Source organism: Somniosus microcephalus, chromosome 8, assembly GCF_052327205.1.
Source record: "Somniosus microcephalus isolate GS21.2 chromosome 8, FLI_Smic_1.0, whole genome shotgun sequence".
In the NCBI taxonomy this organism is placed as follows: Eukaryota; Metazoa; Chordata; class Chondrichthyes; order Squaliformes; family Somniosidae; genus Somniosus; species Somniosus microcephalus.
This window is the reverse complement of record NC_140994.1, coordinates 32,885,800-32,911,528: the sequence shown is the minus strand read 5'-3', so window position 1 is coordinate 32,911,528 and position 25,729 is coordinate 32,885,800. Positions and strand designations below refer to the sequence as shown.

The following is a 25,729-nucleotide window of genomic DNA, read 5'->3' as shown; positions in this document are numbered from 1 at the left end:
GTGCAAGCTACGGCTGACTGTTTAGAAGCTGTTGCTAAGCAACAGGGTTTGTTGCTAGATACGGAGCTCAAAAGCTCCATATGTTTTAACATTAGCGCTGGTTTGTCCGGCAGTTTTGATGGGACGGCAACAGCTCGGTCCCGTCGGTGCCGGATATCACAAAGTTTCCTGTAATTGCTTTTTTTTCATTAAAAAGTATTCCTTGATGTATTTAAGAGTGATAACCTGGTGCAGTTTTATTGACACAGCTGAAAATGGGTTTATCACCAAAATTAAGCATTTTAATAAAGGTGTCCAGTCCTCCACCTGTAAGTAACCTGATTTAAAATCACTGAAAATGACTAAAAAAAAAACTATACTGAACCATTTTATAGTAGTATTGGGGTGTATACTAGGCAGTTTGTTAGTAAATTAAATATTTTTTGATATGTGGGAAAGTGGTTTTGGGCTTAACTCGCCTACGTATTAAATTCCCTGATCCTTTGCGCTGGTTCAGCCGATTGTGCTGGAATCTGGGCGCAAAACTAACGGAAACAAGCGGAGACTTCCCCACAATATTCTAACTGCCGCCTAAATAATGATTTGTATGGGTGAAGTACTTTGAGATGTTTCTGAGAGAAATGATGAAGTGCTTTTTAATGCAAGTTTTTTTTCCTTTTTCAGCATTATATAGCTTAGTGTTAGTTACTTCATAGGCAAGGTATTAGAACTAAAACCCTTTTGACAGTAACCAATACCATTTTGTGTTTCATGTAGAAACTACTGAAGCACCTGAAACTGAACTTGTCCCTACACCTGTGCTAACTCCGACTTTTGAAAGCTGTGGAGAAGTAGCATTAAGAAGAAATTTAAGTCGCATCTATGCTGGAAGAAAGACAACTCGTGGCAGACACCCTTGGCAGGCATCTCTGCAACTAAAAGCTCCAATAAGTATTTATGATGAAGGGCACCAATGTGGAGGAACCTTGATCACACCCTGTTGGGTCCTTACTGCAGCTCACTGCTTGGAGGCAAGGTATGTGTTTAGAAACAAATAATAGATGTATTAGTCTAATCTGGAGGAGCTGAGGAATGGTAGTTAGAGTTTAATGTAGATTATGGATGTGGATTAGTGATAACTATTTAAAAAAAAATTACTTTTACATTTGAATGAAAAATGCCTGGATAAGCACCGGGTGATGCTTTGTTGGGCACTTTCAGATAATTAGGAAGCTGGTCATTTCTAGAGCTTAAGTCTTCCCAGTTTTTATTTATATTTAGAGGCTAAACCACCTGGATGAGACCAGTAGCAATTGTGAATGAGTAAATGAATGGCCATGGTGTTTTTTTTTTAGCTTTCTAGCTGTTCTTGAAGTCACTGATCAATAAGAAGGTCCATCTAAGTGTAGGAGATCAAATTCTGTTGAGGCTGTCTGACAGGAAGAAGTAGTCATCAACAGATGTTGAATCGTAAACTGTTCCGGAAGATCATCTTGAGACGTATTTCTGTCCAGAAAAGTCAAAGGAACTTGATTCCAAATCTGGGTTCTCAACATTATCAATCCATGCTTGGAATATGGAGCAACTCTCCGCCCATTTGTGACACAGTCCCCTCAAACAAGATTGAACTGAGGGACGAATACAGTCTCATTCAATGTGGACTCAAATAATGCTCCATTTATATCAGAGTTTTTTTTAACGTGGTCCAGCTCCCTGTATTTTGAATTTCTCTGTTTAAACTGTGGGGAAGATTCATCGCATTGGCAGTAACAAATCACATGCACTGCTTATCATGAGGTACAAACACAATTTTAAAGCAACTGCCTGTTAACAATTTTATGGTTCTGGGTACAGACGTTTACCAATTTCTCAGGCCATGTTTATGAGTGAGCAATCATTCTTATGCCCGGCTTATGCAATATTCTAGCACGCCCATGGTCTCCTGGAACTTGCTTGATTGCCTTCGGTCAGGGAGCAATTTCCCAGAGTTTTTCCTGAAATTAACCACAGTTCTTTCTTCTCTGATTTAGCATTCATAGGGACTGAATAAGGCCGTGCATGAGCTCATTCCATCTCATGAATGAAGTGTGCATTAATGGACTTGATGTATGTCTTTCAGCCTTTTGTTGTGTGCATGTTTGCAAATGCTAACCTCTTGAAATGCTTTTCAAGAGACACTTTTAAAATGAGTTCCAGCTCAAAAATGAGCAATGAGCTGGTGAAAGCAAAGGTAAGTATACTGTAAAAATAGATAAGAAATCATTTAAAAAATAAAGTAAAATGAAATGGAGATTATAGAACAGAAAATTTAGAAAAGAGAATATGGAAGAAAGAGATAATAATGGTAAGAATAGAATTATTTTTGACATTTCAGTAGTATTATTGCTTTAAAATCATTCATTTTAATTGCTAAGGGCAATTAAGGCCTTGTTAATCACCAGCCAGTACAAACTTGTGGTGTTTTCCATAGGTTGTGATGCAAATGAATGTATAATGGAATGTGCACTGACTTCCTATGAAAATGTGATTATTTTTACCACCCCAATGATTTGTAGCACACAAGCCAGGGACTATCAAGTATTACTTGGGAAACACAATATAGAGCAAACAGAACTAAATGAACAGAAGTTCGATGTCGAGCAAATTATTGCACATCCAGACTATCGAGAAACAGAGAGCGCCTTGTACAACGACCTTGGTGAGTGAACTGTTTGCTTTCTAGTCTATCAGTTAAGGAGATGCCAGCTGGAAAGACACAGCTATTACCGGATGACTGGATTCATTTTGGTAAGAAGTATTTCAGAAAAATGATCAGTTTTTTCCTCTACCTGTTTGATGGAATGCCTAGGTAACTCTATGGATAAACCCAATTACGGGCTATACATACTGAGATGCTCATACAGTTTGACGAAATAAGGAGTAGTTTTACAAATTGGCAATCCCGATGCAAAGCTTCGGAACTCGGGCATAAGCATGCTCCATTTTTGTAGTGTATGTGCCTTTAAGCCAGAACTACTTTTACAGCTCCTGTATACTGTAGTACCGGCAGTGACCACAACTGTATATAAGCTTTGCGCATGCCTCTGTACCCCCAGTCTTGAGACTACCTTCCTCCAGTAAATACCTGTTTGTTGTTAAGTTACAGCATCCGTGTGGTTATTCAATAACAGCATACCCTTAGAATCACTGATCTAACAGTGGCGACGAGTGTCGATTCGAATCTACCTGCAACTAAAAAAAAAGAGGAAAAAAAGTCGAGGCCAGGAACACGGGCGTCGACCACAAGCCACCGCCCAGTCATCGGGCAGAGAGTGAACAGCGCAGGGGAGGCTGTGGAGAGCCGGGCTTGGTTCCCCAGCCACGACGATCAGCAAGAGACTGATGACAGGTCCAGCGCAGGCCATTCCCGGGCAGCGGCGGCTGGAGCCGACCGACGGCGGAGAGAAAGCCGAGCAGCGTCGACGGGGTAAGACAGAGGGTGAAGCGCGCAGGGCGCAGCCAGGGTTGAACACCGAGCGGCGTTGAGAAAAAGAAAACAAACCGGAGAGAGAGAGGGTGAAGAAACAGCCGGGTTCAAGACCGAGCAGCGTCGAATAAAAAAAATTAAAAAAAATTTTTAATAAAAAGAAGAACGCGCAGAGCACAGCCAGGGCTCACGGGCTGAGCAGGGTCCGCGGGGAGAAGAAGGGAGAGCGCGGGAGACGCCATTGAGCTGTGGAGAAGAAGGAAGAGCGCGGGAGATGCCATTTTTAGAAGCCGCAGCGGAGAAGAAGGGCGAGCGCGGGAAGGAAGGAAAGCGCGGGAGACGCCATTTTGTGCCAGCGGAGAAGAAGGGGAAGCGCGGGAGACACCGTTTTGACAGTTAACTCACACCCAGGGATGCCGAAGAGTGGCAGTATCTCTACGTTCGACAATGAAGTCGAAGATTGGGCGACATATGTGGAACGTATTGAGGTGCACTGCAGGGCGAATGAAGTGCCAGATGCTAGGAAAGCACTGGTTTTGTTAAATTCCATGGGTGCAAAAACTTATGGGTTACTGCGAAATCTAATAACCCCAGAGAAGCCGGTGAACAAGAATTTCGAAAGCATAGTAGAAATCCTACAGGACCACTTAAACCCCACACCGCTGCTGATAGCAGAACGATTTAAGTTCCATAAAAGGAACCAACACACAGACGAAAGCAATGCTGAGTACCTAACGGAACTGCGCAAGCTATCGAAACACTGCCAGTTTGGAGCGGGACTAGCAGATACGTTAAGGGACAAGTTTGTGTGTGGGCTACAAAGTGAAGGAACCCAGAAACGGCTTCTATCAGAAAAGGATCTTAGCTGGACAAAGCTTTCAGTATGGCAGTATCACACGAAGCAGCCGCAAGGGGCGCTGCAGAGATACAATGGAGACCGCAAGAATATGGCACCAATGAAATGTCCTATGGAACAGGGAAGTGCTATCGCTGCGGCAGAACAACACATGACCAGAAGGATTGTTGGTTCAAGGACCAAGTGTGCAGACAGTGTGGGAAAGCAGGACATATAGCAAGAGTCTGCAGGTCTGGGAAGAAAACCAACAGTAAGAAATCTCCACAGGAGAAGTACAAAAAGGTACACCAGGTGATGGACAGTGGTTCAGACGAACAGAAAAGTGACACAGACTCCGGAAGCAAGGAGCTGGGTTGTCTGAAACTACATAAGGTAACCGAAATGGAGGATCACCAGACTATTTGGGTTACACTCAAGATAGACGGAGTCCAAGTGAAAATGGAATTGGACACAGGATCAGCCCTAACAGTCATAAATCAAAGGGACTACAAGCGGCTATTTTCACATATCCCTTGAAAGCTACAGAGATTGTCTTGAAGACGTATACGGGGCAAAAAGTCTACCCCAAAGGAAAAATAAGGGTGAAAGTGATATATAAAGGCCAGGAAATACCTAAAATGGATATATATGTATTGCCAGATGGAGGACCACCACTGCTAGGACGTGAATGGATCCGGAAGATACAATTAGATTGGCATTCCATACAGGCACTGAAGGTTGAGGCCAAAAAGGAAGGCGACGTCACACCTGGACGACTGTCAAAAATGCTAACTGACGCAAAAGAAGTGTTCCAGGAGGGACTCGGAACACTAAAAGGCATAACGGCAATGATTAAAATAGAGGAAAATGCAAGCCCAAAGTTTCTGAAGGCCAGACCAGTACCTTATGCGATCAGACCAGCTGTTGAAGCAGAGCTGGAAGGGTTGGAACGTTCAGGAGTACTGTCCAAAGTGGACTGGAGTGAGTGGGCTACACCCATCGTTCCTGTAATGAAGAGGTCATTGAGTAATACACCTGGGGAACCAAAGAAGGTCTGCATCTGTGGGGATTTTAAGGTGACGGTGAACCCAGTCCTTCACACGGTACAATATCTGCTTCCACGAATTGAGGATATTTTCGCCTCGCTATCTGGAGGTAAACGCTTCACCAAAATTGATCTAGCCCAAGCGTACTTGCAAATGGAGGTAGAAGAAGCTTCGAAACAATACCTTACGATTAACACGCAAAGGTCTCTATCAATACAACCGGCTGGTGTTTGGAGTAGCCTCGGCTCCGGCTATCTGGCAAAGGGCGATGGATCAGGTCCTGCAAGGGATTCCAGGGACCCAGTGTTATTTGGACGACATCTTGGTCACGGGCGAAAATGACAGTGATCACCTCGCCAACTTGGAGAAGGTGCTCACCAGATTAAAGGAGTATGGGCTACGAGCTAATCCCCACAAGTGCGAGTTTTTCCAGAAACAGATCTCGTATTGTGGCCACGTCATCGATGAAGAGGGGCTACATAAGTCCCCTGACAAGATTGAGGCAGTAGTCAAGGCTCCAGCACCGGAAAATGTGTCACAACTGAGGTCGTTCCTCGGGCTGGTAAACTACTACCACAAGTTCTTACCAAATTTGGCCACGGTATTACACCCACTGAACACCCTACTGCAAACAGGGGTACCATGGAAGTGGGATGACTAACGTAGATGAGCTTTCCAGAAGTATAAAGAATTGATCACATCAAAAGAGGCATTGGCCCATTTCAACCCAGCACTACCAATTCGTTTGGCATGTGATGCATCACCCTATGGTATTGGAGCGGTGCTGTCGCACAAATTCCCAAACGGGTTGGAGAGGCCAGTAGCCTTTGCGTCTCGGTCACTAACCTCAGCCGAGCACAACTACGCCCAGCTTGACAGGGAGGCCCTCAGCCTAGTATGGGGAGTAAAAAAATTCAACTACTATCTGCATGGGCAGAAGTTCACCTTGCTGACTGACCACCAACCACTTGTCTCCATCTTTAATCCTAAGAAGGGCGTTCCAGTGATGACTGCACAACGGTTACAAAGATGGTCCCTGTTTCTAGGGGCGAATCAATATGAAATAGAATATAAAGGCATGAAACAGCATGGGAACGCTGATGGGCTATCGTGCCTGCCACTGCCTACTGTGGAGGAAGCACCAGCAGTGGACCCTATCGAGATATTTTATTCGTCAATAATTGAACGATTGCCAGTAACGAACGCGGATATAGAGAAGGAGACCCGCAATGATCCGACACTGTCTCGGGTATATGATTTGACGGTGAGGGGATGGCCAACACATGGCGACTCACTGTTGCTAGCATTCTCATCCAGAAGAGAACAACTGTCAGTATGCCAGGGGACAGTGATGTGTGGATCCAGAGTGGTGATTCCACCCAAGTTAAGGGAGAGAGTGCTAAATGAGCTACATGAAGGTCATCTGGGGAGAGTGAACATGAAAAGCCTTGCTAGGGCTTATGTGTGGGGCCGGGAATCGATCAACAAATCGAAGACCTAACTAAGAGCTGCTTAGGATGCCAGAAGGTCCAAAATGCACCACCACAGGCCCCTCTACACCCATGGGAGTGGCCTTCCTCTCCATGGCAACGGATGCATATTGATTTCGCTGGTCCATTCATGGACTCAATGTTCTTAATAGCAGTGGATGCTCATTCAAAGTGGCCTGAGGTGATAAAAATGTCTTTAACCACTACAGAGAAAACGATTGCAGTCCTACGGACCATATTTGCCAGAAACGGTTTGCCAGAGCAGATTTGCTCTGATAATGGACCACAGTTTGTGTCCGACGAGTTTCAAAAATTTATGAGAAGGAATGGGGTAAGGCATTACACATCCGCCCCGTATCATCCAGCCACAAATGGATTGCTGAGAGGTTCGTACAAACATTTAAGAAGGCGATAAAGGCCATGTGCGACGATGAAATTCCACTACAGCATAAGATGGACAATTTCTTATTAGCCTACCGAAACGTGACACATGCAGTTACCAAGCAGACCCTGGCCATGATATTCTTTAACCAACAGTTGAGATCTCGTCTGGACTTGCTCAGACCAAATGTGCGAAGAAATGTTGAGGACAAACAATTCCAGCACATCAATGAGAAGCCGACAAGGAGCTTCAATGTAGGGCAACCAGTCTTGGCCCGTGACTATCGAACAGAGAAATGGCAACCCGGAACGATATGCACAAGGCAGGGGCCATTAATGTACACAGTGGATGTCGGGGAGAACATTGTGAGACGCCACGTCGATCAGATCTTAGCGTCACAGGAACGCGTCAACCCCATATCTCGAGTACCTGGGGATGAACCCGACATACCGGTAGCAGTGGAACCCGATGAACTACCCAATGAAAAGGGGTCAGAATCGCCTCTGCACCAAGAACAAGAACCTCCGAAAAGGCGCTATCCCGAAAAGTTCAGGAAGCCGCCCCAAAGACTGAATCTATAAATGGACTATTGTTGTTTAATGTACATGTTAAAGTGTTAATTGTTATTTGAATATTAGGGGTACTACTAATCTAAAAGGGGAGGAATTGTAGTGTATGTGCCTTTAAGACAGAACTACTTTTACAGCTCCTGTATACTGTAGTACCGGCAGTGACCACACCTGTATATAAGCTTTGCGCATGCCTCTGTACCCCCAGTCTTGAGACTACCCTCCTCCAGTAAATACCTGTTTGTTAAGTTACAGCATCCGTGTGGTTATTCAATAACAGCATACCCTCAGAATCACGGATCTAACAATTTTCCCATCCCAAAGGTAACTGAACTCCCAATCTGGTTATCTCGGAAGGCAAAGTTCCAGTCAGGGAGACAGAGTCACTAAATGATCTCTATTATTAATGATTTCCATAATAGGTGCAGAATTGTCTCCCTGAATCTGCTTTGATTTTTTAAAAATCTTTTTGCCTATTTCAAAATGAAATATCAGCGGTGGAGTTCTGTTTGCTGTGAATGCTGTGTAGCCACATCTTCAATGCGTTTGTGAAGTTTTCAAGCAAAATTATAAACCGCTCAAAAGAGCAATTCTCTCCCCAGATTAGTTGTGATTTTATGTATGGAAATCTTAAATTAACATAATGCTTCTATTTCAGCCTTGGTGAAATTGAAAAACGTTGGAGGGCAGTGCACCAAGGAAACCAAATATGTCAAAACAGCATGTTTGCCAAATGTTGTGATCCCTCTCAACTCAGAGTGCTACATTTCAGGATGGGGTACAACTGAATCAGGTTATCAAATCCATCATGTTAATTATATACATCCGGAAAAAAAACTGAACTGAAAAAATGTGAAAATTCTACATTAAAAACTCGATATTCATGCAATTTCTTCTTTTCAGGAAACAGTTCAAAATATTTATTGGATGCATCTGTAAAACTAATCTCTCAACGAGCTTGCAATAAAGCTACCTCTTACGCTGGCGTCCTTGATGAGTCCATGGTCTGTGCAGGAAATTTAGAACAAGGCGGAGTGGATTCTTGCCAGGTTTGTCGCACCTTTACTATCTAATCTGATTGCTCCAATGATTTGTATGTATCTCTAGTTATTTAGGGGTATATTTTCTTCATGGTGAAAATCATAGCAAAAAAGATGCAATGTAAACTACTGAGGAATGTTAACTTTTGTAACTTGCTATTGAACTGTAGTATTACTACCTATGAGTGCTTTCCTCTTATTCGTAAACTGCTGATAAGGCCTGTTAACCTTTTGTTAATATCTGGAATGTGTTTGTTGAACTTTATTTGTATAGAAACAGCTGGTGTTTTCCTGAAGCTGTAAACCATTCAAAGAGGGTGATATTTCTGTTTAGCCAGGCTTGCTATTAATTTTTTAAGAGGTGAACAGAGGAGTCTGAGTCTCAGCAGAGCTCACTGTCTAAAGCAGCAATTTGGGTGATCATCCCACTGTAATTTCTGACCTTACACCCTCTCTCATACACAACCTCATTGTCAGACATAACCTTTGCAATCAAACGCAAACTGACTCAATAGAGCTGCAACGAATATGAAATGCCCACATCTGATGATCAACTTTGTGGCACTGGAGAGGATACAGAGGAAGAAAAAAGGATGATACTGAAACTTAGAACTCTTCGTTCTGAGAAAAGTACTTAGAGAATTAGGGTTCTTCACTTTGTAAGAACATAGACTCGGAGCATAGGGCTGAGGTTTTTCACAAAAGGATTGGAGGCAGTAGTGTCAGCTGTGGCTCAGTGGGTGGCACCCTCACCACTGAGTCAGAAGGTTGTGGGTTCAAGTTCCACTCCAGAGACTTGAGCACAAAAATCTAGGCCGACACTCCAGTGCAGTATTGAGGGAGCACTGCACTGTTGGAGGTGCCGTCTTTCAGATGAGACATTAAACCAAGGTGGATGTAAAAGAGCAGGGGGCTTGCCCTGGCCAATATTTATCCTTCAATCAACATCACTAAAACAGATTATCTGGTCATTATCAGATTGCTGTTTGTGGGAGCTTGCTGTGAGCAATTGGCTGCCGTGTTTCCTACATTACAACAGTGACTACACTTCAAAAATAAATGTTGAGAAATTGGGAAATGTTGGTGTTCAGAGGGACCTGGGTGTCCTTGTACACGAATCACAGAAAGTTAACATGCAGGTACAGCAAGCAATTAGGAAAGCAAATGGTATGTTGGCCTTTATTACAAGAGGACTTGAGTATAAGAATAAAGACTTCTTACTGCAATTATATAGGGCCCTGGTGAGACCATACCTGGAGTATTGTGTACAGTTTTGGTCTCCTTAACTAAGGAAGTATATACTTGCCATAGAGGGAGTGCAACAAAGGTTCACCAGACTGGTTCCTGGAATGGGGGGATTGTCCTATGAGGAGAGATTGAGTAGACTAGGCCTATATTCTCTAGAGTTTAGAAGAATGAGAGGTGATCTCATTGAAACATACAAAATTCTTACAGGACTTGACAAGGTAGATGCAGTGAGGATGTTTCCCCTGGCTGGGGAGTCTAGAACCAGGGGTCACAGTCTCGGAGTAAGGGGTCGGCCATTTAGGACTGAGATGAGGAGAAATTTCTTCACTCAGAGGGTGGTGAATCTTTGGAATTCTCTACCCCAGAGGGCTGTGGAAGCTCAGTCGTTGAGTATATTCAAGACAGAGATCGATAGATTTTTGAATATTAAGGGAATCGAGGGATATGGGGATAGTGCAGGAAAGTGGAGATGAGATAGAAGATCAGCCATGATCTTATTGAATGGCGGAGCAGGCTCGAAGGACCAAATGGCCGACTCCTGCTCCTATTTCTTATGTTGTTATGTAATTCATTGGCTGTAAAATGCTTTGAGACATCTGGTGGTTGTGAAAGGTGCTATATAAATGCAAGTCATTCTTTCAGTAGATTTGGATAAGGCATTTAAAGTGCATAGTTCTAGTAGGACTAGAAGACCTACTGAAATAAATAAGCAAAGAATCAGGTTAAATGCCTGAAATAAAGAGTAGATTGCCTTTCAAAACTAGGCTTTATTAACCTTAAAAAACCAACAAGTACATGTTGAGCACCCAGTCTCAACCACTAGAAAACTGAATTTAAGATGGCCACCACAGGTCACATGGAATCAACTAACCAATAAGTTTACAGCATATATCTCAAGGCAGGAAAACAGGCAACCAATTACAATGCTTCTTATAAAACAAGAATAATCACCACATTCACCCCTCCTTTTAAAATATACTTCAACCTAGGTAGCCTTTACAGTTTACAATTAGTTATTTATGACTAGAGCAATACATGTATAATGACTTCAACAATTTTAAAATTTTACTATTAATTTATTAATTATTTTAAAAGTCCATTTTTAATCGGTCGACCGGATATCTTGTTCGTGTCGACCTTCTTAGCCTTGATGGAGTTCCTTGCCCTCCCACACCAGGAGACACAGAAATATCTTCTGCAGGGAGGCGATCAATATCCCGATTATCAACAGTTTCCGGATTGGAAGTCCCATTAGAAGGTAAACTGGGAGGGTCATGAACATCCATCGGGGGCAGACTAAGAGAATTGTAAGTGTCTGCAATAGGATTGGAAATGTTTGTAGTATCTGTGATGACATCAACATTATCTGAATTATGGCTATTGTTAATGTCCTCAGGAGAGGGCTGGCCACCACTAGGAGCTAAGTCTTTAACTGAAACCGTACTTTCTTTCCCATCTTGGAATCGAATGTGAGCATATTGGGAATTTGCCTCCAATAGCTCCACCTCCTCCACTAAAGGATCATACTTTGACAGTCTAACATGGCGTCGGAACAGCACAGGTCCCTGCATAGTAAGCCATGAAGGTACCGAATATCCCGTAGTGGATCTCCGCAGATAGTTGAAGAGCCTTTCATGGGGGGTCACATTAGTAGCCGTTGAAAGCAATGATCTAATGGAATGCAGGGCATCAGGCAGTACCATTTCCCACTGTGTATTCTTAAGGTTCCGGGATGTCAAAGCCAATATAACTGCCTTCCAGATCACCCCATTGTATCGTTCGCACTGTCCATTACCCTGGGGATTATACGGGGTAGTTCTACTAGTAGAAATTCCCCGACTCTGGAGGTATTCCTTCAACTGGGAAGACATAAAAGAACTTCCCTGATCCGAATGGATATACGCAGGCATCCCAAAGATGACAAAAAGTTGAGTCAGACATTTAATAACTGTAGCAGCTGATACATCTGCACAAGGAAAAGCAAAAGGGAACCTTGAAAACTCACCCACAACAGTAAATATATATCGATTCTGAGTCGTTGAAGGAAGAGGCCCCTTAAAATCAACGCTCAGGTGTTCAAAGGGAGAAGTAGCCTTTATAAGATGAGCTCGTTGAGGCTTAAAGAAATTCGGTTTACACCGGGTGCAGACAGAACATGACGAAGTCATCCGCTTGACGTCTTCAACTGAAAAGAGCAAATTTTTACTGCGTACAAAGTGTATCATCCTTGTAACACCAGGATGGCACAAAGCATTATGAAGATTAATAAGCGTATCTCCGTGAAGCACAGAACAATAAGCCCTCAACAGCGCATCAGCGGCAACATTATCCTTCCCCGGACGATGGACTATATCGAAATGATAGCATGCCAACTCGATCCTCCATCTCATTATTTTATCATTCTTAATCTTTCCGAAATGTTTGACATCAAACATGAAGGACACAGATTTTTGGTCAGTTACTAACGTAAAATGTCGCCCAGATAAATAATGTCTCCATTTACGCAGTGCTTCTACTATTGCGTACGCCTCTTTCTCTCTCTATTGATGAATGTCTCTGCTCACTATTGCTCAGAGTACGTGAGAAAAAGGCCACAGGTCTTCCATTTTGGTTCAGGGTAGCCCCAATTGCAAAATCGGAAGCGTCCGTCTCAATCACAAAGGGAACCTGCTCATCAATAGAATGCACAACTGCTCCAAGGATATCCTTTTTAAGATTATCAAAACACATCCTGGCCTCCCATGATAGAGGATATGTCGTAACCCGAATAAGGGGCCAGATCTTCTGCGAGAAGTTTGCAATCCAATTAGAATAATAAGAAAACAGTCCAACAACTCGTTGCAAGGCCTTAGAATTAGTAGGGCAAGGTAACTCAATCAGTGGTCGCAACCGTTCTGGATCTGGTTTAATCTTGTTTCCCGAGATAATATACCCCAGTAAATTTACCTCGGTGGTCAAAAAGATACACTTCTCTTTATTGAAAGTTAAGCCAACGTTTTCCGCAACTTGAAGGAATCTTTCTAGATTAAAATCGTGCTCCACCCTTGATTTGCCACACACCGTGATGTCATCTAAATATGAGAAGGTGTCAGAGAGAGAGTTGTCACTTATAAAAGCATCCATTGCCCGTTGAAAACAGGCGACACCGTTAGTAACACCGAATGGTACTCGGCAAAACTGGTACAGCTTTCCGCCAGCTTCAAAGGCCGTATATGGTTTGTCCCTCTTAGCGATAGGAATCTGATGATAAGCACTCCTTAGGTCAATAGTGCTAAAAACCTTATATTGAGATACTTTATTGATAAGCTCATCAATCTTAGGCAGGGGGTACGCATCTAATTGAGTATACCTGTTAATAGTTTGAGAGTAGTCTATCACCATTCGCTTCTTATGTCTCTCATTAGTGGTGACAACTACCTGTGCCCGCCAGGGCGAAAAACTAGGTTCAATGATTCCGTCCGATAAAAGACATTGAACTTCAGAATTAATAAATTCTTTATCCTGACTGCTATACCTTCTTGACTTGGTAGCAATTGGCTTACAGTCCGGCATCAAATTGGAAAAAAGTGATAATGGAGAAATGAATAAAGAAGTTAATCCACAAATAGACAAAGGTGGCTTGGTTCCTCCGAAAGAAAGACTGAGGGACTCATGTAATTGAAGCACATCATGACCAATCAAAATGTCCGCACAGAGATTAGGCAGAACGGATAGACGTATATCAGTATACGTATTACCTAGGAGAATTAATTTCACAAGGCAACAACCAGCTACTTGTGAGGTGAGAGTCGTCTGAGCCATACACACCTGATAGGAAACAGGCGAAATTTTCAAACGCTTCTCCCTCACAAACTGAAGACTTATAAAGCTCTCAGTACTGCCCGTATCTATAAGGGCCTTCACTTCTAACCCATTAACTTGGGCCATAACTATAGCTTTGTTTAGGCCATGGGAAAAGGCGGCAGAAACTGATGCAATAAACGCCCTATCTAAAGGCTGAATGGTCACAGAGGAAGCAACCGATTTGCAAACACGTGCATAATGACCTCCCTTGCCGCATTTACTACACACAGCCTCCCAGGCAGGGCACTTCAGACGGGGGTGCCGGGTGTTCCCGCAAAAATAACACTTCTGAATCCTAGAGGCAACAGCTGCCGAAGTAGAAACTGTTTCGGAATCTGGTAAACCACTCCTATTAAATCCACGTAACTCCCTTTCATCCGGAACTGCCGAAACCACGGTCGCAGGCCGATCAAAAAGAGCATAAGAATCCGAACTTCTCTGAGCCAAATCCAATGTAGAGGCTTGCTCAAAAGCACTCTTAAGATCCAAGGTCTTATTTTCTAATAACCGCTGACGAATTGATCTAGACAGTAATCCATTAATAAATGCATCCCGTACCGACTCTTCCCTATGTTCTTCTGCAGACACGGCCTTATAATTACAGTTAGCACCAAGGCACCAGAGTGCTTGTAAATAAGCATCCAAGGATTCTCCCGCCTGCTGCCTACGGGCAGATAAAAGGTGACGTGCAAATACCTCATTTTTGGGTTTAACAAAAAAAAATTCCAACGTAGCAATAGCCAATTCATAAGTTTCACAGTCCAAAATATACTTATACACATCCGGAGCGATGTAGTTGATTAGTATATCCAACTTATTCAGAGATTGCAGATCCAACACACCCAAAAAGTTTTTAAATGTACGATACCAATGTTTCCATTGATCATCCACTCCTGCAGAATTAGGGTCAGCATTAAATCGTTCCGGTCGAAGATATCGTTCCATTATAGCAAAAGGTTAAGGTTAATAAATTGAAATAAAGAGTAGATTGCCTTTCAAAAGCTAGGCTTTATTAACCTTAAAAAAACCAACAAGTACATGTTGAGCACCCAATCTCAACCACTGTAGAAAACTGAATTTAAGATGGCCACCACAGGTCACATGGAATCAACTAACCAATAAGTTTACAGCATATATCTCAAGGCAGGAAAACAGGCAACCAATTACAATGCTTCTTATAAAACAAGAATAATCACCACAATGCCTAAAATCAAAGGGTAGATTTATCAACCAGCACAGTAATATCTGCCAGCGAAACATAGAATGCTTTACTACTGGGAGTAGTCGAGGCACAGAGTATTGCATTTTTTTAAGGGAAAAGTGGGTGTATATATTTAAAGCAGGAAAGATGTAGAAGAGGAGATTGCAGAAAGGGAGCACTGAGAAAACAGAAAGAAAGAAAGACTTACATTTATATAGCGCCTTTCACAACCACCAGACGTCTCAAAGCATTTTACAGCCAAATAAGTACTTTTGGAGTGTAGTCACTGTTGTAATGTGGGAAGGTAGCTCAAACTGTGCCTGCCAATTATCCCATGTTGAGAAACTTCCATGCAAAGCAGAGCTACCTGGAGCTGACAGGAACAGTGTCTAATGAGGAACTGGTTGAGCAAAGAAACTTGGGGTGGAAAGACATGTGCAGCTGAGGTCAGCAAAAGTAACCGCACTGTAGATGGAAGTCAAAGTAGCCAGTGCTCCAAATTGCTACACCACTTTGTAAACAGTTTTTTGATCCTAGCCCAATTGCTAGACGGATGGTTCGAATCGCCCCCGCCTTACGAAAGTTCTATACCCGGGAATTATTATTCAGAGTGTAAATAAAATAAGTCATGGACAGGAATGCTTCGGTGAAAAATCAAACTTGTATTTATTTGGTCTAACATACACTGGCTAAAACATGCACTATTAAACAAAATCACAATCCCTGTGGAGAATAAAATCCAGATCACAATCAACATACATACAGTACAAAACTGGGGACTATAACAAGCAGTAATTCCCTTGTTGCTGTGGTGGACTATAATTCCACCCCTACCAACGAATTACCCAGTCGCATAAACCCCTTCACCTGGCTGAACCAAACGAAGCTCCCACCCTCGGAATAGCCCAAAAACTTCACTTCTGAGAGACTATGCTTACCTCCACACACGGTCGGCTTCTCTGGTACTTCTTGTTAGTTCAATCTTGTAAGAGCAAGAAGCGAGAGAGAGAGAATGGTGGAAAAGAGTCTATCTTTATAGTAGTCTGCCTGCCCCTTTTCCCACCAATCTTTAAAATCCATTTGCTTCTGAGCACTCCGGTGCTTAATCAATGATGAGTCATTATCGGACCCATGCGTATTCTGTGATTGGATTAATGGCCCTAAGTCTGGGACATATCTTTGGTCTTTGTGTTGGGAAAAACTGGCTCTCTTTTGGCTGGGTGAGGCCAGTGGGTTCATTGTTCTGCTTCTCTTCTGAGATGGAAGTGAGAAGTGCTTTGCATATTAGAGTGGTTTTTCTAATCAAGTTCAATGGCCCCCTTCCTTTTTCCAGGACTGTCGGGTGAACCCATACATGCTGGATGACGGACAGTCCTTTTGTCACAGCCAACTGCCATGCGTTCTCTGGAGTTTTAACAAACCAGTCTTTCACGTATCTGCACAGGGTGATCCCATAACAGGGAAAATGCCCTCAGAAAAACCCCATAAAGTCCACAAAAATATTCTCGACAGAGTCCATTTTTCAGAGACTTTGCGATCTCTTCAGTCCCCCGTTTGGTGCTTTTCTTGCCACAAAGCATCACTTGATGAGAAAGCAAAGGCCAAGATCTCCCACAAGTGAAGCTGTTTCCCTGATTTTACGTTTTAAACCCCGGACCTGTACCCCTTACTACGTGTCATAGTTCCCTTTTACTGCGTCAAAACATCAGCGAAACGGCTTCTTAACACATTCAAACGGCTGGGTTCCAATTCCCACCAACAAACTTCAAGTCAAAATACAGAACATTAATAAGATCCACAGGACGTTACCAAAAAGTCACCGCGCACATCACACAGTGCAGCATTGACAGGTGGTAACACATTACAAAAATGCAACAGCGCACATTGCGCAATACAGAGTGCAAAACTATAACCAGAATACAATACACTTGCTTACAGAACTTTGGTACATTACAAGTCTTGCAGGGAGAAACCATCATCAACACAAATCGAATTACACCTTTCCGGATCGATCTAACACCCCTTGCCACCGCGCTTGGAGCATTTGGCTCCGTCGCCTGCAGCTGGTGTAAAACAAGCAGCTTACAAGCAACAATTGTATGATAACTAATGCATGGGAACAGAGGTGAATCCAGGTGGGAATCTCTATACTCAGACCGATGTCCCACCATGGTGGTGAGACAATCCCTTTGATCTCCTCCCCCACTTCTACTGTCTTTTGCTCTAAAGTGTAAAAATGTTTCTGGGAGAGCTCAACGCTCTTTATTAACTCAGTGAGGTGTTCCGGCAGAAAAGGAATCGGGTACCCGACATGCTCCACATAGTATGGTTGGACCGCCCGCAATCTACAGGGACAGGGTAGGTTTCAGAGGCTAAACGAAGCTGGCACGGGCTCAATGAATTGCTATACGGGTGTAGCGCGGCATTGTCCTTGGGTGATGCCTCACCTTTCCAGACGCAGCTACACACGATTAAAATCCAAACTATACAGACAAGCTAAGGCAACAGACAGGAGAGAAAGAAGTTATGTACAGCGCCACCCGTCTCCGGGTGGCCACACTAGGTCTCCTCGACCCTGGGCCTCTTACGACTCTGGCTTCCTTCGTTCACCGGTGTGTAAGGAGGCGTCCACGGCACCCTCGGCCGTGGGATCCTGGCACTCCTTCTCACTCCTGCTCCTACAGGTGGAATGACTGGTCCCTCTGTGGGCTCCTCACAGTCCCAGATTATGGGCTGGAGACCCACACCTGTAGTACAGCTCACCACTCCCTGCTCTTTCCCCAGGGTTAAAAAGCTTGCACTGATTGATATGGAACCACTTAGTGCGTCGGGGCATTTTGACCGCATATACCATAGGACTCGCCCTATCCACGATACTTGTAGGGGGTTTGCACAGGCGTGTTTGGTCAGTCAGCTTTGCCTCTGACTACCTTCTTTGAGCGGTTTGAATCGCTTGCCCCCTGGGTTCTGGACACCGGACTCAGATACAGGTAGCGATACAGAAAATCGAGTAGACAAGTGGTTTGGTGTAAAAGAACCAAGATTTTATTGAACTGAAAAATTATAACGATCTTACACTAGAAAATTACTGGTACAGCACACTACAGACATAAAATGCTTATACTTAAAGGGAATGGGGAACACACGGCACAATCGAGGGAAAACAACTATATTAGCAATCCCCTTAATTCCCACCCCCTATACCTAACTAGATTAGACTATGAGGGGCCAGAACTTCATGCTCACCAATCCAAGAACTTGTTACGTTTTAAAAAAAAAAAAAAAAAACAGTTGAAGGTTTTGGGTTCACTCCTTGTGCACTCTGTGGCCTGCCGACATCACGTGGTTCCAGCGCGCTGCAAGGGTGCCGTCCAGGTAAAATACCCCAATATTAAAGTCTCTGCCTGGGTATTTTACCTCACAGGACGGGCTCTTCTTCAGTTGATGTTCTTCCTTGGTTGATCCTGTTGGGTTGAATGAGCTGGACTGAGGGTCCATTTATTCGAAGCCCCACGCAGTCTTCTTCATACAACCCGTCCTGGTTGTAATCTGGCAGCGAGTTGAGAGGCAGGAGGCTGGAGGGAAGAGGCAAGAGAGAGAGTGGCTTCCTGCTGGGCCCATAGTTATACCCCCATCGGGAGCCCTTATCTGCACTCCAAATCAGTTCAGTCCTTTGACTGATTTGGGTGAGCTCGTTTAAATGTTTAAAAACGTTTATAAAAATGACCTGTAGAGTGATAGTCGTTATGTCTAAAGTAGCCTTGAAACCCTGGCCATTGTTAAAGACAAGTTGTGAATTGCTCCCATTCAGGCTTAATGTCCCTGGTGAGCGGTTCCCGATTTAAAATGCAGGAAGCCTAATGGCTTGATGGAGCCCATTCCAACTTAATGACTGGAATGTACAGTCTTTTGTTCATTTTATCAGTCCTTACAAAGTCTTTGATTAGTTTAAAACTTGAACTCCTTGACCTGCTTGTTTTGCAGAACCTTTGTTTTAAAATCCCATTTGGCCTGGTCACCAGGTCTACCGCAGCCATTTTGGGTACCCTGGTTTTAAAATCAAGTCCATCCAGGGTCCCTTTTAATTAGTAACTTCGGGGAATGTTGGAATTTTGAGAACCTTGCATACGGTACGGTCCCATGTACAGCGGTTCAAAAGTCCCTACCCTGGCGAAGTTTCTAACCATTACTTGATCTCCGACCTCCCACTTGTGGTGCCTCTGAGGCTCAAGCAATAAACGATTTCTACGATGTTGCTTCCCCATGTTACTGGCAGCCTGCCAGTGGATCTGCCTGAGATGCTCAAGCAAATTCTTAACAAACCTGTTCCGGTTCACACCTCTCAACTGACCTTCCGTGAGAACCGGGGCCAGTATATGGCTGGGCGTTCTCATGACCCTGCCAGTCACGAGCTCAAGCGGGGAATACCCCGTGCTTCTAGACGGGCTGGCTCGGACCCCCCATCAGAACTAATGGCAAGACCTCCGCCCATTTTCTAGGCGAGTCTCCCGTCTCCTTCTGTAACCTTTCCTTAATGGTCCTATTCATCCGCTCCACAGTCCCTGATGACTGCGTGTGACGTGCCATTTACCCTCTACACCTAGCATCTTCAGAGTCGCCTACATGACTGCCCCTGTGAAGAGACTCCCCTGATCGGACTCCACATACTGTGGTAGCCCCCACCTAGAGAACACTTCTCTCACTAGAATCCTTGTGGTCCCCAAAGCTATGGCTGTTCGGCATGGGAAGGCTTCTACCCATTTAGAGAACACATCTACCAGGACCAGGCAGTACTTGTAACCCCACTGAGCGGTGGGCAGCGGTCCGATATAATCGACCTGTATGGACTGCCATGGACCCTCCACCCTCCTAGTGTGTCCCATGGATACCTTCCTTTTCTGGGGGTCACGGTTGTTTGCAGCACACACCAAGCAATCCGCGCAGAAGTCGCGGATGTCCTCCCTCAATTGCGGCCACCACCCTGCCTGTTCCACCCGTTGCCAGGTGGTCTCCGGCCCGGGGTGCCCCCTCCTGGACCCTCCGTGAGCCAACTGAAGGAATTCCCTCCGGTGCTGCTGCGGAACTACCCACTGTTCCCCTCTGAAAACCATCCCTTCCTTTACCGTAATACCTGCCACTCCGTATGGACCCTTTACCTTATCTCCCTTAGCCAGCATCTCCAGAACAGTCTTTAGGGCGGGATCCCATGCCTGGACCATCTTTAGGTCCAGGGTCAATGTTACCCCTGCACTCCCTTGGGTCCCACCTCTGTCTCTGATCGCTGCTACCAGACTCGACCCATATGGATCCCAAAACGTGCCCATTCGAGCACCCTCTTTGGCCAGCACGTCGGCCTGCTGATTGCCCTCCGCACGGGGTTCTGTCTTAGAATGGGCCTTGACTTTGTGGATATAGAAATCTCCCTGGGTTCCTATCGATGATCAGATCTGTCGCAACAATGGCTTGGTTGCTAGGGGTTTCCCGTCTGCAGATGTGAACCCGCGACGAGACCAAATGACTAAATATTCTGTACACGAATTGCAAGTGAACATGCTGTCCGAGCAAATCATGTAGGGTGTAGGGAACTCTTCGGGATGGGTAACCACAAAAGCACCGCCGACAGTTCAGCGTGCTGGGCGCTCATGGTGCTCGGGAGTTTAATGGCCTTGGCAGTGCCTGCCTTTGGGTCAAAAATCCCGCATCCAGTGAGTTGCTCCCCGGCCACCACTGTACTGGACCCGTCTACATAGATCTCGCGGTCCGTGGGATGGATCCCAGCCCGAAACTCTCTGTCTACGTCCCATACCCCTTCAACAGAACATTTGTGGGCCACCCCGGGTAGATCAAATTTGCGGCGAGCTTGGGCTCACAGAGGTCTTTCACACTCCAATTCATCTGAGAGAGCAATAAAGTCCAGCGAGCAATGCGTGCACTGCTCACCGTGCCGTCCTTTATCCTCCCATCCAGAAGCATCTGAGTGGGCGTATGATGGGTTGAGAGTTACCGGGGCCCGCCCCCATGAAGATTTGTGATCTCCTCACGGCCCAATGTGTGGCAAGCAGGTGCCTCGCACAATTGGAGTACCCCCTCTCTACATCTGTGAGGATTCTTGATGAGAATACCACAGGCCTCAGCTTGCCATGCCGCTCCTGGAGCAGCACTGCGCTCAAACTGTCCCCTGTGGCAGCTACCTCCAAAAAGAACTCCTTTCCCTCATCAATCGCTCCTAAAGCCGGTGCGGTCTGCAGATCTCCCTTCAGATGACTAAAAGCTGCCATGCAGTCCTCAGCCCACTCCCTTGTGGAGGAGCCGGAGTAGAGGAGCTGCCGTAGCGGCATAGTCCTCTATGAAATCCCTGCAATACCCTGTGAGTCCCAGGAAAGATCTTACCCCCGTCACCGTGGTCGGGGCAGGTAGCTCCTGTACCGCCTTCCTCATCGATGGCCCTCTCCCCAGCATGCACGGTCAGCCCAAGGAATTTTACTTCCTGCTGGCCGATCTGTGCTTTCTTGGGATTAACCTTGAACCCAGCTTCCTTTAACAGACTTAGCAGCTCAGCCAGCAGGGGTCCATGCTCCTCCCCCTTGTTGGAGAACAAAAGCACGTTGTCCACGTACCTCCCCTCCCCTTTCAGCATTCCGTAGGGACCGCTCCCTCCGAGACACCCTAGTCCACTCCTCTATCACCCCCAGCACCCCTTCCCCTTTGCCCGGCACCTTCCTGTGCAAGCGCAGGAGATGCAACACCTGCTCCTATACCTCCCCCCTTCCCACTGTCCAGGGCCCCAGACACCCCTTCCAGGTGAAACAGCGATTTACTTGTACTTCTTGCAATCTAGAGCAGCGAATACAGTATACATGATGTGGTCTCCTCTACATTGGGGAGACCAAACGCAGATTGGGTGACCGCTTTGCAGAACACCTCCGTTCAGTCCGTAAGGATGACCCCGAGCTTTCGGTCGCCTGTCATTTTAATTCACCGCCTGTGGTAAACCACTGTTTGTATTCCTGTTTGTCCTGTTTGTATTCCACTGTGTACATGCCTGGACATGCCTCGGCTGACTCCTCCCACAGGTCCTAGTATAAAGGTGACTGCTCCCCAGCCCTTAGTATCATGGACCGGTCGACCACGCGAGGCAGACCTCCATTCTGTTGTTAATAAAAGCCTTTAGTTACTCTTCTAACTCTCAGTCTTTTATGAGTAATTGATAGCGCATCAATTTTATTAACAACATTTTTATAATGGAGAAGATCCTCACACCAGCATGCCTGGACTTAGATCATCGGGAGGCGGACTCATCCACCAAGTTTACTCACTGGCTTAAGTGTTTCGAAAAATTCCTGACCGCCTCCGAAGCAATCAAATCGGACGAGGACAAACTGGATGTCCTGACCTCCAAAGTGAACCACAGAGTGTACTCGGTCATCCAAGACGCGACCTCGTACGCGGACGCTATCAAGCTCCTCAAGGACCAGTACACGCGCCCAGTGAACGAAGTGTACGCCAGGCACCTCCTGGGGAGTCGTAAACAACAACCTGGGGAATCGACCGTGGAATACCTTCAGGCACTGTCTGTGCTTGGCCGGGCCTGTGGTTGTAAGGATGTAAAGGCCGCCGTGTACACAGAGGAACTTATCCGGGACGCTTTTGTAGCGGGCCACAGATCCAATTACACCCGACAGCGACTGTTGGAGCAGAGTAACCTCGACCTCAACAAGGCCTCTGAACTTGCACTATCGTTGGATGCAGCCTACCAGGGCATGGATGCCTACTCCTCTGCACCGTGGACGCCGCGGGGAATGACAGCCTGGGACACGGTAGGACCGCCTCATAGCGCCGTGCCACCCCAGCCACACCCCAACGACGGCCCAACTACCGCAGCAGTGTCCCAAGGCCAGACAGCAGTGCCCCAAGGCCAGAAATGCTACTTCTGTGGCCAGGCAAAACACCCCAGAGCGCGCTGCCCGGCGAAAAACGCGATCTGCTCAGGCTGCGGGAAGAAGGGACACTATGCTAGCGTCTGCAGGGCCAAAGCCACCCCGAACCCCAGCAGCGCCGCGTGTGGGCCATGCGGGCCGCCACCTTGGACCTCCCCGGCCATGTGCGAATCACCGGTACAGCAGCCATTTTGGACGCCTCCAGCCACATGGGGATCATGGACGCCGCCATCTTGGACGACAGCCGGGATGCAGCAGGCCCCCGACACCGCCTCATCTGATACCCGCAGCGACACACCGACCCCTACGCTGGCATCCGTTACACTGGACCAAGCGAGACCGCACCAACTGGCCAGTTCCACAATGGACATTAAGGTAAATGGTCACGATACAATCTGCCTTTTTGACTCTGGGAGCACGGAGAGCTTCATCCACCCCGACACGGTGCGGCGTTGCTCTCTCCCAGTCCTGCCTGCGCAACAGCGGATTTCTATGGCCTCCGAGTCCCAGTCGGCGGACATCGGCGGCTACTGCGTGGTGACACTCGTAGTAGACGGGACCGTGTACGATCATTTTAAACTTCTGGTCCTGCCTGACCTCTGCGCTGCCGTCCTGCTGGGGTTAGATTTTCAGTGCCACCTTAAAAGTGTTACGATGGCGTACGGTGGACCCCTACCCCCACTCACAGTCCGCAGCCAGCAGCTTCCAAACTGCCCGCCGCGCACCAGGTGCAACCTCTCCACACTCAGAGTCACCCCCCCCCAACTGTTTGCTAACCTCACCCCCGACTGTAAGACCATCGCCACAAAGAGCAGGCGATACAGTGTCGGGGACAGGGTTTTCATTAAAGCCGAAGTGGAGCGGCTCCTGAAAGAAGGGATTATTGAGGGCAGCACCAGCCCCTGGCAAGCCCAGGTTGTGGTCGTTAAGACCGGCGAGAAGCAGCGCCTGGTCATCGACTACAGCCAGACAATAAATCACTACACCCTGCTGGACGCCTACCCACTCCCCCGTATAGCTGATATGGTCAACCAGATCGCGCAGTACCGCGTCTTCTCGACCATTGACCTGAAATCAGCGTACCACCAGCTCCCCATCCGCCCTGAGGACCGCCAGTACACTGCCTTTGAGGCAAACGGCCGCCTCTATCACTTCCTTAGGGTTCCCTTTGGCGTCACCAACGGGGTCTCCGTCTTCCAAAGGGAGATGGACCGGATGGTAGATCAAAATGCGTTGCAGGCCACTTTCCCATATCTGGACAATGTGACCATCTGCGGCCGTGACTTGCAGGACCATGACGCAAACCTCGAAAAATTCCTCCGCACCGCCCAACTCCTAAACCTGACATATAACAAGGAGAAGTGCATATTCCGCACAAACCGCCTCGCCATCCTTGGCTGTGTTGTGGAACACGGAGTCATCGGCCCCGACCCCGACCGGATGCGTCCCCTTATGGAACTTCCACTGCCCCACTGCCTCAAGGCCCTGAAGAGGTGCCTAGGGTTTTTCTCCTATTACGCCCAGTGGGTCCCCTACTATGCGGACAAGGCCCGTCCGCTGATCAAGTCCACCTCTTTTCCCTTGACGGCAGAGGCCCGCTTAGCCTTCCACCGTATCAAGGAGGACATTGCCAAAGCCACCATGCACGCAGTGGACGAATCCATCCCCTTCCAGGTGGAAAGCGACGCGTCTGACTTTGCCCTGGCCGCTACCCTCAATCAGGCGGGGAGACCCGTGGCCTTCTTTTCACGAACCCTCCAAGGCCCGGAGACCAGACAATCCACTGTTGAGAAGGAGGCCCAGGCGATTGTGGAGGCTGTGCGTCATTGGAGGCACTACCTGGCCGGAAAACGATTTACCCTGCTCACTGACCAGCGTTCAGTTGCTTTTATGTTTAACAACAAGCAGAGGGGCAAAATCAAAAATGACAAGATCTTGAGGTGGAGAATCGAACTTTCCACCTACAACTACGAGATCTTGTACCGGCCCGGGAAGCTAAATGAACCCCCGGATGCGCTATCGCGTGGCACCTGCGCCAGCGCGCAGATCGATAGACTGCGGGCCCTCCACAATGACCTCTGCCACCCGGGGGTCACCAGGTTCTTCCACTTCATCAAGGCCCGCAACCTGCCTTACTCTATTGAGGAGGTCAGGACCATGACCAGGAACTGCCAAGTCTGCGCTGAGTGCAAACCGCACTTTTATAGACCAGACAGGGCCCACCTGATAAAAGCCACTCGCCCCTTCGAGCGCCTGAGCGTCGATTTTAAAGGGCCTCTCCCCTCCTCCGACCGCAATGTGTACTTCCTCAATATTATTGATGAGTACTCCCGTTTCCCGTTCGCCTTCCACTGCCCGGACATGACCAGTGCCACGGTCATTAAATGTCTGAACAACCTCTTCACCCTGTTCGGCTTCCCCAGCTATATCCATAGCGACCAGGGCTCATCGTTTATGAGCGACGAACTCCGTCAGTACCTGCTAACTAGGGGTATTGCCACAAGCAGGACCACCAGTTACAACCCCCGGGGGAACGGACAGGTGGAAAGAGAAAATGCGACAGTTTGGAAGGCCGTCCTGCTAGCCTTAAAGTCTAGGGGCCTTCCAACCTCCCGCTGGCAGGATGTGCTCCCCGATGCGCTCCACTCTATTCGGTCACTGCTCTGCACTGCCACTAACACCACCCCTCATGA

General features: G+C 46.6%; 1 protein-coding gene across 1 annotated transcript in view; it reads left to right on the top strand.

Annotated features, from left to right (window-relative positions):
• The window catches only part of LOC147113426 (factor VII-activating protease-like), a 103,129-nt gene that overhangs the window by 51,303 nt on the left and 26,097 nt on the right, over positions 1–25,729 (top strand). Inside the window, exons 9-12 of the mRNA XM_085996124.1 lie at positions 757–1,015; positions 2,535–2,677; positions 8,426–8,560; positions 8,671–8,816. Coding sequence (XP_085852250.1) covers positions 757–1,015; positions 2,535–2,677; positions 8,426–8,560; positions 8,671–8,816 — 683 coding nt within the window. The remainder of the gene's footprint in view (positions 1–756; positions 1,016–2,534; positions 2,678–8,425; positions 8,561–8,670; positions 8,817–25,729) is intronic.